This window comes from Coturnix japonica, chromosome Z (assembly GCF_054131305.1).
Source record: "Coturnix japonica strain WE chromosome Z, WE-NBRP24, whole genome shotgun sequence".
Taxonomy (NCBI): Eukaryota; Metazoa; Chordata; class Aves; order Galliformes; family Phasianidae; genus Coturnix; species Coturnix japonica.
The window spans coordinates 57316723-57334852 of NC_140702.1; the positions used below are offsets into that span (position 1 = coordinate 57316723).

Genomic DNA, 18130 nt, shown 5'->3' on the forward strand with positions numbered 1-18130 from the left:
ATATCTGCCTTTATATCTTTAGGTATTCTCTTCTGTCACACTTACTTTCATTGTATTATATAACATAATAAATTACAGATTAGCACAGATTACAGATTACCCTCCAGAAGAATTGGATTTATTTTGATTCTCATTAAAACCTTTCAGAACTGAAAATGTGCACATTGTTTTCTAAATAAATTTGTGGCCTGTAGTGGAGTTTTCTGTTAGGGTAACTTTTCTCTTTTGTTCACTTCCAAAGCTGACTTTATTTAGCTTAAAGCAGACCTAGTTCCTACTGAAATACTGCAGACCTGTGATGCTCTGCTCATTTTGATTAGTCTGCTGTCTGAAAATTAACCAGATATTTGTTAGTGTCACACCTGTCACGCAGCTTCTGCATCATCAATTTATCTTCCTCCAAGGGAAGGCTAAACGTGTAGCCTTTCTGTGAAAGGTGTGCACTGCACAAGGAAGATAAAACTGCTCAGAAGGAAGTGACGACTCATTGGTATTCTTCTGATTTCTCTAAATATCAGCTTATTTCAGAATCATCATGCCTTTTTTTTTTAATTCATTTTAATCCAGGAAAAATATATAATATTATGTAGAAAATAACGAACACACCAAACACAGTCAGCACTGGCAAATATTCACATATTTTTTATATGTAGGTATTTTGCAAGTGTAAAGGAGTTGGTATATTCCATTTCTGTTATTACATCCACATCTCCTCGACTTTTTTCCTTTTGCTGCTTTGCTGCACTGAGAATGGAAGGATTTTATTCCCATATTTTCCCCCCCTTTTTTTTTTTTTTGGCCCTTCATTCGTGTTTTATACTTCTACATTGCTGAGACACCTTTGTCACTGTCGTAAGTAGTTAATAAGCACTTCCAGTCAGCAGGTGCTGGTGCTATCAATGAAATTAAACATCTCAAATTCAGAATGCATGTCATGTACTCTAATTAAAAGTGGAGATGATAGGACACCTACTAGTTCTAAATCATTCATTTAAAGGACATACTTCTGCACAATTGCCCTACTGCAATTACCTGTTCACCTCGGTAGTCCGTATTGATAATTGTTTCTTTTATTGATTGCTTTTTTTGGTTTTCATTAGTTGCTTCAAAAATTGTTTAAAAGATCATACAGGCAAGAAGTAATAGAATTTTCATTACCCATAATCATTGAGCTTTTATGGCCTTTAGCTGTATCATTCCAGAATGACAACGAGTAGCAATAGTTTAAAAGCTGCAAATACCCAAACTTTCTTTGTGAGTAGATGAAGGAGGAAAGATCCTGTGCTGTTTCTCAAAGTAGTTCTGGTTCCTGGGGCCGTGTGTTCTCCCAAATACTCGTCAGTTCTTCCAAGATCTGACAAATGCTAGGACCCTATTTTGTTTTTTTTTATTATGTTATAAATATGAGAAAAATGACCATACTGAGTCTATTATTCAAGTAAGCACTCCAAAGCCTGAGGCTACTCCAGGACTCCCCCCCCCCCGCCCCCTTTTTTTTTTTTTTTTTTTTTTTTTCCCAAAATGGCAATCAGAAGGTTGAGTTGGGGTTTTTGGCCAGGGGTTTTATACATTTTGGATAACTCATCTCCCACTAACAGTGGGTTATTCTGGGGAACAGATGGAAGGCCTGAGGCCGCATTTCCCTCTGCCCTCTCTGCAGCAGGGTCTGAGTGCCAAGTGTAGAGCAGCTGGTACAGAGCCAGCTTCCAAATGGCCACCAGAACTGGGCACTGAAGTTCTTTAATGTGCTGTGCAGAATCATCCTATAAAATTCCCATCTCCTTCATATCTTAAAGGTGAGTGGGATGGAGAAGCAGATGGGAAAGGTTCATGACAAAATGGTATTCTTAAGGGACATAACCTTTCAGGTTTGCTGGGTTTAAGAGGGTTTAGAAGATAAAAAGGAAGACGTATGGAAGGACTAGAACTACTGAATTACAGACATTTAGTAGCATGAAGAAAACCTCAGACCTATCTCATAGAAAATACTGATTGAACTGAGAGAGTGCCAGAGCTCTCAGACAGCAGAAGCAGGACAGGGCTCCTAAGAGACCCTTGGAAAGATGGGAGTGGCAGGACTTCCTGTTACCACCTACTCGGTGTTTCCTGCTTGATAAAAAGGGGACTGGGAGAAGATGCCAGCATTGCCTCAGTGACAGCAGAAAATAAAATCTTCAGAAAATGCAGATGAGCCAGCCTTCCTGCTCAGAGATGGCCAGGCATTCAACTCAACCCCCTGCAAATAAAGGAGGAACTCTTTTATTTGCAGCATTATATAAAGCTATGAGGTTACTTTTTACATAGCTCCAAACTTACAGCAGATTTTCTGATGCTCCACCTCAACAAACACTTTAATAAACTGAGATAGATAGTTTTAGAACAAACAACCTGGACTATGCCCCATGTCCCATCACTACCCTGCAGCCCCTGATAGTTCTGCAAATGGACTCTGGAAACCTCACACTGGAGACGGGGATGAGAGAACTTAGAATCAACCAGTAAAATCAACCTAACTGACACTTGAAAAATTAAAACCGTTTGGTAGGAGTTTTCTTTATTTGAATGTAGGGTGACATTTTTCTTTTGTTGTTTTCCCCTCCCCTCCCCCAGCAGAATAATGCATTCCAATTAATTGCATGCTCTTTCTGAAACCAGAACATCAGGAGTACAACATGTTCCCTGAACTTGCTGGAATAAACATTATACATGGTCCCCCTGGAGCTTTTTCATTAGGGGCATTCTCTGCTGTCATTGCACATGGCTTACTACATAGTTCATCTAAAAAGCCCTTAGCAATTAGCCCCTGTAGAGAATTCAGTAGTCCTTGGTGGAGTCTGGATTCAAACACTAGTATGTATATTAGAGTTGGCTCTAAAAAATTCATGTTACTGAGAGAAATATTTGCTATATGCACATATTTTTACCTACTAGTTTGCTTGCCATCCTTGTTGTCTGTGGATAAGAATATATCAGAGACTATTCTGAGTTGAAGTTTGTTCTGTTCATATGAGAGTTATTAAAAAGTGACCATCTGGAGACACATTCAAAGTGAATCAGTATGTCAGTCAGTGGAAAGGTCCTGAAAAATATAAAGTGCAATAAAGAGCAGGTTTAACTTCTGTAGCAGTTTCTGCATGGTACAATGAAATGATACCCAGGTGAGCTGAGTCTGGTCTGTTCGAGGAACATTAATCATGCTGGATGTGATGGCCCTAGGGGAGAGAGGCTGCTGCTTCTCTGTGATCCAGCTCCAACCATTAGTGAGTCTGAAGGTACATTTCCAGGAGGCACATGCACACACAGCATGTGTACATCCCATAAAGGATCGTAGAATCATAGAATGGTTTAGGTTGGAAGGGATATTTAAGGTCATCCAGTTCCAACCCCCTGCTATAGGCAGGGACACCTCCCTCAAGACAAGGTTGTTTGAAGCCCAATCCAGCCAGGCCTTGAACAAATCCAGGGAGGGGGCATTCACAGCCTCATGTGGGGAACCTGTTCCAGTGACTCATCACCCTCACAGAGAAGAATTTCTTCCCAATATCTACTCTAAATCTGCCCTTTTTCAGTTTAAAGCAATTTCCCTTCTTCCTGTCACTACATGTCCTTATAAAAAGTCCCTCCCCATCTTTCCTTTGAGCCCCCTTTAGGTACTGGAAGGCTGCCATAATGTTCCTTTGGCGCCTTATCCAGCAAGTGGTCCATTCATCAAATCCATTTTTCTCCAGCTTGGCAACCATGATATTGTGTGGTACGATATAAAACACTTTGCACAAGTCCAGGTAGATGACATTAGTTCTCCTCCTTTATACACTGAAGCTGTAATTCCATCATATAAGGCCACCAAGTTTGTCAAGCATGACTATTTCTTGGTGAAGCTGTGTTGGTTACCAGCAATCACCTCATCTTTATTTTCCATGTGCCCTAGAAGGGCCTTCAAGACAACCTGCTCCATGATCTTGCCTGGCACAGAGGCAAGACTGACTGGCCTGTAGTTCCCTGGAACTTATTTTTTTCCTTTCTCGAAACTGAGAGTTATGTTTCCCCTTTTCCAATCAGTGGGTACTTCACCAAACTGCCATAACCTTTCAAATATGATGGATAGCGGCATGGAAACTTTATCTTCCAGTTCCCTCGTACCCTATGGATAGATTTCATTGGATCCCATAGGCTTGAGCACCTTCAGGTTTTTTAGATGGTCTCAAACTTTATCTTCACTTATAGCAGGTACATTTTCTATCTCCCATTTCTTACCTTTTCTTTCTGCAACCTGGGCAGTGTGGCTAGAGCCCTTGCCAGTGAAGACTGAGTCAAAGAAGTTATTGAGCACCTCAGCTTTTTCTGTATCCCTCATGAGCAAGTCTCCAGTTTCCTTCCAGAGAGGGACAATATCTTCAATGGCCTTCCTTTTAACACTGATATACCTGTAGAATTTATTCTTGTTCTCCTTTATGTCTCTGGCTAGACTAAATTCTAACTGGGTTTTAGTTTTCCTAACCTAATACATATAATAACATATATAAATAAATATTTAACATATATGTGGCATGTATAAATTACATTTACATATACATACATAGGTATGTGTGTATAAGTCGCTTCAAAAGTAATGCCGCCTACTTCTTTCTTTGGAAAGCACAACAGATACAATGAGAACAATAACACTATTTGACAGAACAAATTCTCAGCTCAAAATGGTTTTTCAGTGTAGTCACCACTGTTAGCTATATATTTTTGCCAGTGTGAACAAAAGCCTGCATGCTGTGTTCATAAAAATCTGCACTGGTGGAGGTGATCCACTGTTGCTGCCACCACTGCTGAAATGTACCACCCACCACTTCACTGTGCTCACACCCATAGTTTGTCCTCCAGAAACATAAAGCAAGCTTTGAAATGTCAGTGGGTACCATTTGTACCTCATGGAGAAATTCAGTTGCACACCTTTGCTTCATGAACATTTCTGTGTCGGACACTATTCTGTCAGACTGCCCCTCTGCTGCCATCTGCCACACAGCAACAAAATATGATGGAATATTAGCAGAAGGTTTCAACTGCTACTGATCCTGCTGTATTGCCATCATCTACCTCCAGTGTCAAGGGCCAACATCATAAAATTTCAGAGCAGCCTTCATTCATGGCTGGCCACACAGATCATAGATAACACACAGAGCACTCCCATGGCAAAGTAGGATGGACACCCACTAGCAACAGCATGTAGATGCATACATATACATATATGTATGCTGCCGGGCCGGGTCAGCTGTCCCCCTGTCACAGGCACAGGTAGATTTTCGCTTAACCCATGACAGTATGAGAGGGATGTATATCACTCTGTCAGCTCTGATACCCCACCCCCATTTTAGTAGGTACAAACCCTTTGTACAGAGGCAGACACATAGCTGGCCAGGACTTTCCTGGCTACCCACCCTGAAATTCCCCTTAGAAACACCTCATGCACCCAAGCTACCTAATCTACTTGTCAGCTGACCTGGCTCAAACTTCACCAGTGCATTCTTTGCACCTCCTCCTCCACATCCCAGCATGTGTTCTGCACTCATATGTGTCCAAAAGCATCAGCCCATAGTGATTGATTTCAGGCCAGGACAGTAGGGTTGAGGCAATTCTGTGAGAGGCCTGGAGCTAGTGTCTCTTTTTCTGAGTCCTTAGTTTGGGTTCCTGCCTTTCTTTGTATACCTGTGCTCCTCTATGTTTGTGTAGATGTGTGTCTGACAGGCTGATGGCTCCTGTGATAGGCCTTTGAGCAGCCAGGGCCAGGATATTCTTTGGGCGTCCATTGCTTCCCCATGCTACCTAGTGAATGTCACATAATTTAACACTAACAAATGGTCCTGTATAACAGTAACTTCACAGTGGAGATGCTCCGTGCTAGTGACGGTGCCTTGCAGCATTGCAGCCACACATCTGACTAGGGCTGGGTGTTTGTGAACCAAACTCCATCACACTGTGCAAATACACCCAGCACACTCCCTGCACACACACACAGCACAGGTGCCAGGAAAATCATATGAAACTCTTGCATGTTCAGAGGCACAAGATTACCCTGGTTCTCAAAGGTTAGCCTCCTGATTTATTTTTTTGAAATGTTTGTCCTTTTGTTCTTGCATTCAGTGTCCCTACTAGGACCAAGTTCTTCATTCAACTGATTCTTTTGCAGAGCTCAAGCAGAGTCTAACCAGAGAATAGGCATGTCCCTTTAAGCTCATACCTGTCATACAATGTGCTGCAATGTAGATCTTTTACAGACTCAGTCATGAAGGCTTTTCACTATGCTTGGTAATAGCTATAAATGACTGTCAGGGTGTTAGGTTGTTTTTTTTTTTCCCGACTTGGAGCAGGTTGTGCAAGGTAATAGTGTCTTGAGTCTTTATACCTGTGTTCACCATTTTAAGCATTGTAATACTCACTTTGCAACCTGTATGCTCATTAAAAATGAGGTAATAGTAGATAAATGGCTTTGCCTAGGCAACACTGCTTTTATTCTCTCCAGTAAATGACAGAAGAGGCAGCAATACAAAATCCTGTTGAACGTTATTGATCTAATAAGCAATATTGAGTATATTTCTGAAAGAAAAATACCTTCTGAACTAGTGAGAATTACAAGGTATTTCCTAGATGCAGAAATAGGATGTACATATAAGCAATGAGCACTGTTTAACACTGCCTTTCCTTTAGGCTTTGTTTTAAACAAAGTCTGGTTGAAAAAAATGTCTTTTGAGCATTTTCTTCAGACAGGATTTCAGTCCATCAAACAAAGCAAAAAGCCTCCATCTTATCTTTGGTAATCTTCTGTAACAGTAGTCCAAGATGACTTTGGAGATTTATTGATGTAACTGTACAATATTTTGTACTGTTACAGCAAAATACAGTGCTGTTTTAGAATGAAAAAATAGCTTTGCTTTACTTAGCATTCAGCAAGTACTCTCCTGATAAGGATTCTGGCAGAATAGTACTGGGAGAAAAAGTCTTGTGTTGATCACTGAAAGTAATGGATCATTGAATTCCTGCATTAATCTGCCCCTCTGGTGTCTATACATTATAAAAACTCAGGCATGTTGCAGATTGTCTGCATACCATACAACTACAATGTGAAAGATTTACAGGGTAAATTACTATTGACATACATGAGGGCAGTGAGACTGAACAAGAATTGCTGTGTTCAGCTAACTGCAAATATCAGCTTTGCCTTTTCATATCTTAAATCTTCCTGAGGCTAAAGTTCTTTACAAGGACAATGTTTTGTGTTTTGGTTTAATCAGAAGCCTCAGTCATTTGAAAGGATATATACGCAAGGAACAGCAGAATCTCTTTTGTAAATGACCTGTGTGTTGGCTTTTGTGGAGAACTGTAGGCAAAAAATCCATAGAAGCCATTAGTGGAAATGTGTGTCTAAAAGAAAACATAACAGTGATAAGCCTATTATGCTCTTTGAATCCATGCTCCTGCTGATGTGAGATTGAGTGGGGATATATTTGCCTGATTTTCGCAGTCAGTCAGATGTATCCTTGCACTACAGAGTCCTTTTCAAAACATGAGCTCTTGGAAGCATTATCAAAGACAAGATCTCCTTTCCTGTTGCTTAAAAAAAATCCACAACTAGATGAGGTGTTAGAAAACCAGATAGATATGTCTGAGAATAAAATAAATGGCCTTCGTAATGAGAAGCATTTGAATGCACAGGACAGTAATTCAGATAATGAAAAATCTCAGCTGGCTTTGGTAATATGAAGTGTTTTATATTCTTAAGCAAAATAATAATAATAATAATAACAACAACAACAACAACAACAATAATAATAATAATATTTATATTATTATATAAAATTATATCTATATTATATAATAATAATAATAATTGTTATTATTGTTGTTATTATTATTATTATTATTATTATTTAAAAATGGAGAAGATTAAGTAGAACGGAAGTGTGCAAACAAGGTTAAATTAATTCTCTTTACATTAGCGTGAAAATATTCTCCAGGACATAATGCTTCATTCATCAGTTTATGATATTTCACCTTTGCAGATGTGGTGGTTTCTCAGTGATGGCAGCTAAGCTTCGCCGTGCTGCTCACTCACTTTCCCTCTCTCCCTTCTCAAAGGAACAGAAAGAGAAAATATGAAAATATTACAGAATATGCAATCGATTCCTTCTGTGAAATTTAATACTTTTACTATGCATTTTGCTTCTGAAACTACCTCAATTTCCTATGAAGTTGCTATGGTGACAAATGTAATTCTAGTTAAAATATAATAATAATCCTTTTTTCCTTAACCACAAATTTCTGAAGAGCTCAGCATGGTTTCATAAGATCATTTGTACCAAAATGAATTCATGGTGCCCTTTTCCCTGAGCAGTTCTATCTTTAGTAAAAGTGTAAATGGAAGTTTGACCTCACAGTACCTTAAGATAGCTTTCTCAAATTATTACAGATTTTTAACAGAGTTAAAATACCACAGTGTGCATTTCTTCAATGAAAGATCTGGGCAGGTCCAAGGGGACAATCTGCAACAAGAATAACTCGAGCTTCCTTCATCTTTTTCTGGTCACTCTGGTGAAGCAGAACAACACTAAAGTCAGTATGACCCTTCCATTCCAAACTGTTCTTCCTTGCACAACAGGCCCATCACACGTGGGTGGAGGCAGCTGCAGCAGGCTGTTTCAGTTCGTGCCAGCAGGCCATCGATGTTGTACATGGGTACAAAGACAGCCTGAGGCAGCTTTTGCCTACATCCATCCTTCTCAACTCATGATAAGCACAGACAGATGGGAAGATACGATCCATAATACACCGTGGTCCTTTCTTGTTTATGAATCATTCTGCCGTGACTGAGTCTCACTATACAGAGGAAAAAGTGACATTATGAAAAGGGGTCACTAGCGAACTAGCACCTACAAGAGCCATCTTCCAAAATGTTTGGATGGGAAATTTTTGATGCTATGTAATCTTTTCTTACAGAGACCTAGAGCCCTGGTATACAACGTGTATCCCCTACATGTGGTTGAACAGGCTGTTTTCTATTCTAGGGCAGTTTTCCATAGCACACTGTATTGTCCAAAGAGATAGGGGTGCTCTTCATTTCTCTGTCCTTTGATTCTATTGGGGGAGAAGAATATTAACACCCTACCAAGATCTTGAGACAGAATGTAAAGCCAGGCATGGCCAACTCCAAAACAAAATGTAAGCACTTAGAGCAATATTATTGCTCCCTGTGCTGTATTCAGAGACAGGTGTTGCTCTCAGTTAGAAGAGACTGCCAGCAGCATCACTGCCAACTGAGTCTGGAGTCTTGGCATTAAAGTTTCCTTCTTACAGAGGTCTGAGTATCAGCAGAGCAGCTGAGAGGTGCTACAAGGTAGCATGTTCCTATGCTGCCCTTTAGCTGCACCCCATTCATATCACAGAGGAGATCTTCATAGGATGTGCTATTTCACTACCAGTCCTCAAGGTCATCGTAGAGTTTCAAGGCCTGGGAAACTTCAGTGTGGCTGTAGACAAGATTAGAGCTTGAATAATTTAAATGGAACATAAGTTGAAGTTCAGTCTCAGCCCCTGACCATGGCTTAATGTACAGTATGAACGTTGCTGCCCTGCCAGGAAATCAAAGAGCCACTATGGAATGTGCTGGAGAGAAATAGCAGAAGACAAAATGTCTTTGATGTTTTGCTTATAAGTTTAGATCTTAATTTTAAAAGGTGAAAGATAAGATATGAATAAGCTGCTGATTTTGTTTCAAGGCTATTGCTTTTAGATGATAAGGTTTGCATTAAAATGTGAAAATACTTTTTTTAATTGCATGGGAGAAAGTGACACTGCTTCTTTCTAAAAATATAGGAAGAATGTTCATGACAGGGAAATACTGAAAGACTGATTTGTTTTAACATTAAAAGTTAAAGCTATAATTCCTAAAAAGATAATCCTTTGTTTATTTGAGATTCAGAATTAAATCATGTTACCTTATATGTCAAAATCAGTATTGTCTTTCTTTTTGCTGGTTACAGTTCTCTTTGAAATTGATTTAAGGAGAATTTGCTTTGCTTTGACTTATCTTTTTCTCTCTTTTCTTTCTTTTCAGGTCAACTCAAATCAAAACATACTCTTGGGATAATGCCCAGGTTATTTTGGTGGGTAACAAATGTGACATGGAGGATGAGAGGGTAGTCTTCACTGAGAGAGGAAAACATTTAGCAGAGCAACTTGGTAAGAAAAAAAAAAAAAAGACAAAAGCTTTATGCCTGCTTGTAAGAATGCTCAAAGTAATCTCATTAATTGCTATTGTGCTTGTAATGGAATGTTCATGAAACACTGTACAGAAATGTTTTTGAATTTGAATTCAAAAACATTTGAATGTTTTTGAACATTCAAATGTTCAAATGTACAACTGTACAGCACCTCCTTTTTGTTTCTGCAGGCTGCGGTCTAAGCTGTCTGTGATATCACTAAAACATTAACATCATTAGAATAGACATGTCCGGGAATGACCTTATGCAGAACTGTGACATGTTATCTAAAAATGACCATAAGATCAGTGCTGGCTCAGAGGCTGGATTAGATTTAAGACACCTGATATAACATTCCTTATGCTGTTGCTTAGATAGGAAGAAAATTATCAGTTTTGTGATAAAATTACGTATGTGTCTATATACGTATATAATGTGTCTAGGTAGTTACAGCCATAGGCAGGTATGTTTTAGTGAAGGGAGATGTAAAACAAAAAAATAGAAAGGAGAGGATAGACTGCAGAAATATTTTACTCTAAACATCAGATAGTCCTCCTGAGAAGCTGAACATGTGGACTGTGGTTTTCACAGCCAATAATCCCAAACAGGAAAACATCAATAATCAACTCCCAGTGCAGAACAGGTAGTTTACACAGGTGTAAATAAGATGACTGTCTCTTTCACAGTGTCTCCTTCCAGGAGGCAAATGTGCCCACAGAAAACTGCAGAACTGTGGACATTTCTGTTCTGTCTGATCCTGCTCAGCATGATACACTTTCATAACGGCAAGTGTTTTGGGGGTGACTGGCCATACTGTGATGGAAAGATCCCCGAAGCATCATAATACTTTTGTTTGTTTGTTTGTTTGTTTGTTTGTTTTTAATAAGTTCTAGAATTGTTTATCCCATCAAATAACTTCATTGGAATGGCTAATCTTCATATCACTTCTATCTCATAAAGCATTACATATGTGTAAAAGCACACCTCATACTATGTGCAATTAAAAAATAAAAAATAAAAAATAGTTGCCATAACACCCTACTGTAACAGTGATACCTTTCTTTACAGAAATCCCTTCTGCACTGTATGTACATCTATAACGTGTTCTTCACTTTGTGAACACTTTCTTACAGTCATAGAATCATAAGGTTGGAAAGGACCTACATGATCATCTTGTCCAACCATCCTCCTGTCACCATAGCTACCACAAGCCACTAAACCAGATCTCATAGCTTCTCATCCAGATGCCTATTGAACACTGCCAGGGATGGTGACTCCACCACCTCCCTGGGCAGCCATTCCAGTGCCTGACAACTCTCTGAGAGAAAAAGTTCTTTCTTATGTCTAATCTAAATATCCTCTGCTACCACTTGTGGCAATTTCCTCTGGTTCTGTTTGTTGCCTGGGAGAAGAGGCCAAACCCCCCTTCATCACAACCTCCCTTCAGGAAGTTGTAGAATGCAGTGAGGTCTCCCCTGAGCCTTCTCTTATCCAGACTAAGCAATCCCAGCTCCTTCAGCTGCATAAGATTTGTGCTCCAGACTCCTCACCAGTTTTGTTGCCCTTCTCTGGACACATTCCAGGGCCTCAGTGTCTTTCTTGTAGTGAACACAGTATTCAAGGTGTAGCCTCACCAGTGCTGAGTACAGGGGGATGATTACCTCTCTGCTCTTTCTGGCCACACTATTTCTAATGCAGGCCAGGATGCTGTTTGCCCTCTTGGCCACCTGGGCACACTGTTGGCTCATGTTCAGCTGAGCAACAACCTACACCCCTAGGTCCCTTTCCTCTTCACAGTCATCCAGCCACTCTGCTCCAAGCCTGTAGCACTGTTTGGGGTTATTGTGGCCAAGGTGCAGGATGTGGTACTTGGCCTTGTTGAACCTCATCTCATTCTCTTCAGCCCAACAAACCAGCTTATCTAGATCGCTCTGAAGGACCTCCCTACCCTCAGGTAGATCCACACCACCTCGCAACTTGGTGTCTTCTGCAAACTTACTGAGGGTACACTCAATCCCCTCATCCAGGTTATCAGTAAAGATATTAAACAAGGTGGGCCCCGGTACTGACCGCCGGGGGACATCACTTGTAATGGGTTGCCAGCTGGACTTAACTCCACTAACCACTACCCGTTGGACACGGCCCTTTAGCCAGTTCCTTACCAACGAAGGGTATACCTGTCCAGGCCCCAGGAGAATACTGTGAGAAACCATGACTAGGGGAAATGGTTTTAAGTTAAAAGAGGGAAGATTTAGGTTGGATGTTAGGGGAAAGTTCTTTACTAGAAGAGTGGTTAGGTCCTGGAACAGGCTGCCCAGGGAGGTTGTAGATGCCCCGTCCTTGGAGGTGTTCAAGACCAGGTTGGACGGGGCCCTGGGCAACCTGATCTAGTAAAGGCGTATGTTTGGTGGCCCTGCTAGGCAGGGGGGTTGGAACTACATGATCCTTGAGGTCCCTTCCAACCCAGGTAATTCTGTGATTCTGTGATTCTGTGAAAGGCTTTGCTGAAGTCTAGGTAGACTTCATCAACTGCCTTTCCCTCATCTACCAGTCTGATCACCCAGTCATAGAAGGGGATGAGACTGGTCAACTATGACCTACCTTTCATGAACCCATCCTGGCTGGGCCTGATCCCCTGGACACCACACGTGTTTTGTTTGATCTCACCCAAGATGACTTGCTCCATAACTTTCCCTGATACCAAGGTCAGTCTGACAGGCCTGTAGCTCCCCACATCCTCCTTGTAGCCTTTCTTGTAGATGGGAGACACATTGGCAAGCTTCCAATCCTCTGGGACCTCTCCAGATCACCAGGAATGTTAATCAATGGCAGAAAGCAGCTCAGCAATTACCTCTGCCAACTCCCTCGACATCCGAGGGTGCAGCCTGTCCAGTCCCATGGACTTGTGACAGTCCAGATGGAGGAGGAGCTCTCTGTCTCCACCTGAATCACCTGGGGTATATTCTGCATAGCATCCCAGACATCCAGATCAAGGCATAAAATGCCCTGAAGATAACTGATCTGCCTATTAAAGGCAGATGTAAAGAAGGTGTTGAGGACCTCAGCTTTCTCCATGTCCTCAGTGGTCACATTCGCTGCTGCATCAAGTAAAGGATGGAAATTTTCCTTGGTTCTTCTCTTACCTCTGATATATTTGTAAAAGGATTTCTTATTCCCTTTTACTGTAATGGCCTGTCTGAGTTCAAATTGGGCTTTTGTCTTCCTAACCTCCTCCCTGCATGCATTAGCAACTTCCTTGTAATCTCCCCAGGTACCCCTGCTTCCAGAGGACATCGATTATTTTTCTTCCAGACCCTCAACAGTAGTTCTCAGTTCATCCACACCAGTCTTCTCCTGTGGCTCACTTCACAGCATTCAGGGACAGCCTATTATTGTGCCTTTAAGATTTCCATCTTGAGGAGCCTCCAGGCTTCCTGGACCCCTTTACCCTTGAGGAGCGACTCCCAAGGGACTCATGCTACAAGCATCCTGAACAGGTCAAAGTCTGCCCTCTGGAAGTTCAAGAGAGCAGTTTTGCTTGTCACCCTCTGACATCTCCAAGAACAGAGAATCTTACAATGTTGTTGTCACTCTGCCCAAGAGTCCCCAACCTTCATATCTCCCACCAGTACTTCACTGTTAATGAAGATCAGGTCTAGCAAGGCACCACCCCTGGTAGGTTCTCGTACCAGCTGTGTAAGGAAGGTATCTTCCACATACTCTGGAAACCTCTTGGACTTTATGTTTATTCATTTCAGTAGGATCAAGGTCTTTAGTGGAGAAAAAATTACAGAAAAAAAGAAAAGAAAAAGAAAAAAAAGAGTGAAGAGATAGATAGATAGATAGATAGATAGATAGATAGATAGATAGATAGATAGATAGATAGATAGATAGATATGAAAACTTTTGTTTCAGGTTTTCAAGCAAACACTGACTGCAGAGATTTAGAATTTACTCTTCATTGAAGCAGATTATACTGTATCCCCATCTTTAACTACTCAGGGATTTTCCTTTAGTCCTGTGGCTATCTCAAGGGCATGCTGGATAACTTGTGTGTTTGATCAAGTATGTCATGTTCTGTGCTCAAACTGCACACAAAAATGTTTATATTTTTTCTGTACAGCTGTAATCATTTCTTAAATCTGCCCAGTGGCTGAGGGAGATGACGTCAGGGAAAGCAGAACAAGTTCCACTGAATTACATGGAAGCATTCTTGCCAGTTTGAAGGGCACTGAGTTGTGTCACATACTGGGACTTTCTTTTCTTTCTCTGTTCATGAGCTGATAACCATTCCTGCAGGCAAGCTTAAAAATAATAAACAAAATAAAAAACAAAACAAAAACAAAACAAAAAAACCATCTTATATATATATTTTTTGTCCAGCAAGACTTTTTTAAGACTCTGAGCCCTTTGTATGTTGTGGTCCACAGTGTTAAGAACAATCTCAATGATAAGCAAGCTTAATATATGAGTCCTGTACAAAGAACAGGCTAGGAAACACAGTTCTCAAGTGAGGTTTTATTTTGAACTCTGGTTTATTTGAAGTCAGCTCAAGAATTGATATGTGCATTTGGGGCCAGGTTTTTAAAAGGTCAACACATGAAAAGAAATAATGGCTGTTTAATGCCCTGGAAAAGACAGTTAATAACCTCAGTTTCTGTTAGAAAACTGGGCCTCCTTGTGGCTGCTGAGCTCCATGAAAAGCTTAACCTTCAGTTGTATTAAAGAGATGTAATCAATGATTTTTTTATCAGTCCTGGTTTATTTCCCAAGCATAACTCAAACTGACAGTGGGTCTCAGTAACCTGCTACTGCCTGGCTAAACTAGCCGTGTATCTTGTGCTAGCTCCACATAGCTCCCTCACAGTGATAACAGAAGTTCAGGAGAGATGTAGGGAATTGCTAACAAAACTGAATTTCTAAGAATTATCCAAGAGAAATTTTCTAATCAAATCTGCCCTTGAAGTGAAATGAATAGAATGGTGATTATAACACGTCTTATTTTCATTTACATATTTTAAAGCTTTTTGTGAATGAAATATGGTCATCACTGGGATCTGTCACCAAAGGTCATAGCATCAAACTGCAGACAACATAATCTATGGTAACAACCAGAAGTAGGCGCACTGGGAAGGCACTTTTATAAAAGGGCAAGCAAACAGACAACACTTACGTGCTTTAAGCATATTAGTGAGAAAAGTTTGAAATTTTCCTGAAAGTCCTGTGAATGTACGCACATTTACCAGCTGCATTATTCACACAGCTTTTTTGAGACATTGATCTCATGCATCTCAACCGAGTTCAAAGCTTCCTAACTTCATAAAAGTTTGCTGTCACTTGTCAGAACAGAAATGAAAAGAATGACTCACAGATGGCATGATTTTCTTGGTTCCTTTTATTGGTAATCAGTATGATATATTGTGATCTACATTCTGGCAAAGGTTTAGCAAGCAGGGTTGTGTGCAGAGCTTTGAATAGACACTGAGTAACTGCACATACAAATGAATGATTGCATGTGTAGTTCAACATACGGTTTCCCTATTTACTTATGCCATATTGCTGTGCCTGCATAGTGAGTGGATAATTTTGTGTGTGTGCTTGCCTGTGGTTGTTTATTTGCTTCTGTACAATTCGTATTTGCTGTATTTGTATGCTACAAATTATTTAAGCATTCATTAGCTTTTAATTAGAAGTTCTGCCATTAGAATGTATGCTGTATCCTCAAGGCCACAGCTTCTAAGATTGATGCAGTACAGTCCTGCTATCTGTCCAAGCCACATTGTGCTCATGCAGCACCGGACACCAGGGGAATATGTCATAGTCTGCCTCAAATGTCTGTCTGTCTTGGTCCTCGAGGTACTATCCCACCTATTTGGTTTGGGCTGGTTAAGTCTCTGGGAAACAGATGTTGTATGCTAGAAACACTGTCTGGAAGGGACCCCTGTTAATTACCTATTGTTATGTCCTGCTAATATACAGCTCTGTCTGTGAGCTCTGTTGAGCAGCTTTCAGGGAAATGTTATTTCCAACACATGAATTTTTCTCTGCCTCCATGTTTCTTCCTTTCTAACACCCAGGTCCCTCAGGGCTTGGGCAGCCAGTACTTCTGACCATGCCCTAGGGTGCATTTGACTGCTTTGTAAATATATCCTGCCAGTCTCCCCCAGAAGCCACTAAACATTGTCAGAAAACAAAATGAAATATGTCCTTTATAGGTGAGCTCTTATATTTCCTTCTGCAATTGCAGGCTGAAGCCATTCCACATTGAATTCAGTGTGCCTCCACAGCGTGTCACTCACAAAATGTTAATCCTTAGATTTGACTTTAAAGTCAAAGCTGATGACTTCTAAACACACTTTATTTTGCAAATCTGCTCTTTCCCCTCCTCTCTCCATCCATTCTCCTGTCATCTCTTCTGGACTATTTATCTCTTCTTGTCTTTATTTTCATCTTTTTATTTCTTTCCTCTTCTTGATTCACAGTAGTTTAAAAATAAACACTAACAATAAACAAACAAACAAACAAATTTAAAAAAAAAAAAAAGCCAAATTCAGACCACCTTGCATTTTTAATTTCCATGTTGCTCTTGGCTTCAGCATGAGGAGTGTCAAGGACCTGAATGTAATTAGATTTCTTCTATTTTAAATCCATCTAGAATCCCAGCAAGCACAAAAACAGAGCTCTTCTCAGTGCTTACATGGTGTGTAACTCATTACCCAGCCTTGCTGTGTGACCCTGCCAAGCCTTCATGACCAAGTCCACTGCTGAGAGGTGACAGGGACATGACCTGTTTTGAATCCTGCACAGCTTGAGCACAAGACACTGGGTCTTGTGTCAAGACTGGGGTGAACCTCTACTTGCTCTGAGCACTGAGCAACAGCCCTATTAGGCAAATGTGAATCAGACAGCAACTGAAGAGACATTTTTATGGCTATAATTTTGGAATGTAAATTGGGAACCAAGTGGGACTTGGAACCTCATCATAAGGCTTAGTATAACAGCAAGCTCTCTTTTGCTTCTATGGCTGGCTGGAGGCTGGGTACAGAAGTCAGGGTCACTGACATCTTCAAATGCATGCACATACAGTCTTGCCCAACTATGCATTAAAAATGAAAATAATTGGGTTATGCAGAAATATGGCTCTTTCAAATTCCCCCCGTCACTGCCAGAAGGAGACAGACTGACAGCACTGAAAACTTTCAGTATTCTGCTAAGTTACAGCACAAGAGGAGCATTAGTAGAGCAATTAAAAGCTCAAAAGCACCTGACCCAGGATGTTTTTCTACAGGGGGAAAATGCCAACCTGCTTTTCCTTTCAGGGACTCAATGACACATTACAGGAGAGTTAAGATATTATGTTTGCTCACCAAATGTCTAAAGTCAATCACGTCAACAAACAAACAAAAAGTTATTTGCCACTAATTTACTTTAGTCATCCTTCGGCTTATTTAATTATTTATTTATTTATTTATTTATTTATTTATTTATTGGTTTGGCCTCCTTATGGGATGGGCAAATGCCACAGAACTTCTGTCAACAATGTTTACATTAACTCTAAACTGAATTATACTAAAACACTGATCACTGCTGAAATAGAAATAACAATGTCCAATTTGGGGTTTTATGTTATTTTAATACTTTTCTTAACATATTCTTGCCCACAGTCCTGTTTGGTCCATCCAGTAGGCCTGCAAAGCAGAGCACAATGTAGGCAGGTCTTTTAGACAACTTGCAGTTGCAGGCAATGTTTGAACAGTGGTGACCACCTTCTTTTAGCTCGGCTCCCCAGGAGAGATGATCTTTGCAATGATGCCACATGTGCCTGTCTCTCTGTGTCACTATTTGAGATAGGGCTAGAGGTCTCTAAGACTCAGGCAGCTCTAAGGAAG

The 18130-nt window shown here is 40.5% G+C and overlaps 1 protein-coding gene across 1 annotated transcript in view; it reads left to right on the plus strand.

Annotated features, from left to right (window-relative positions):
* Positions 1–18130, plus strand: part of RAB3C (RAB3C, member RAS oncogene family) — a 133445-nt gene that overhangs the window by 93105 nt on the left and 22210 nt on the right. The window contains exon 4 of the mRNA XM_015848775.3: positions 10097–10221. Within this exon, the coding sequence (XP_015704261.1) occupies positions 10097–10221 (125 nt within the window). The remainder of the gene's footprint in view (positions 1–10096; positions 10222–18130) is intronic.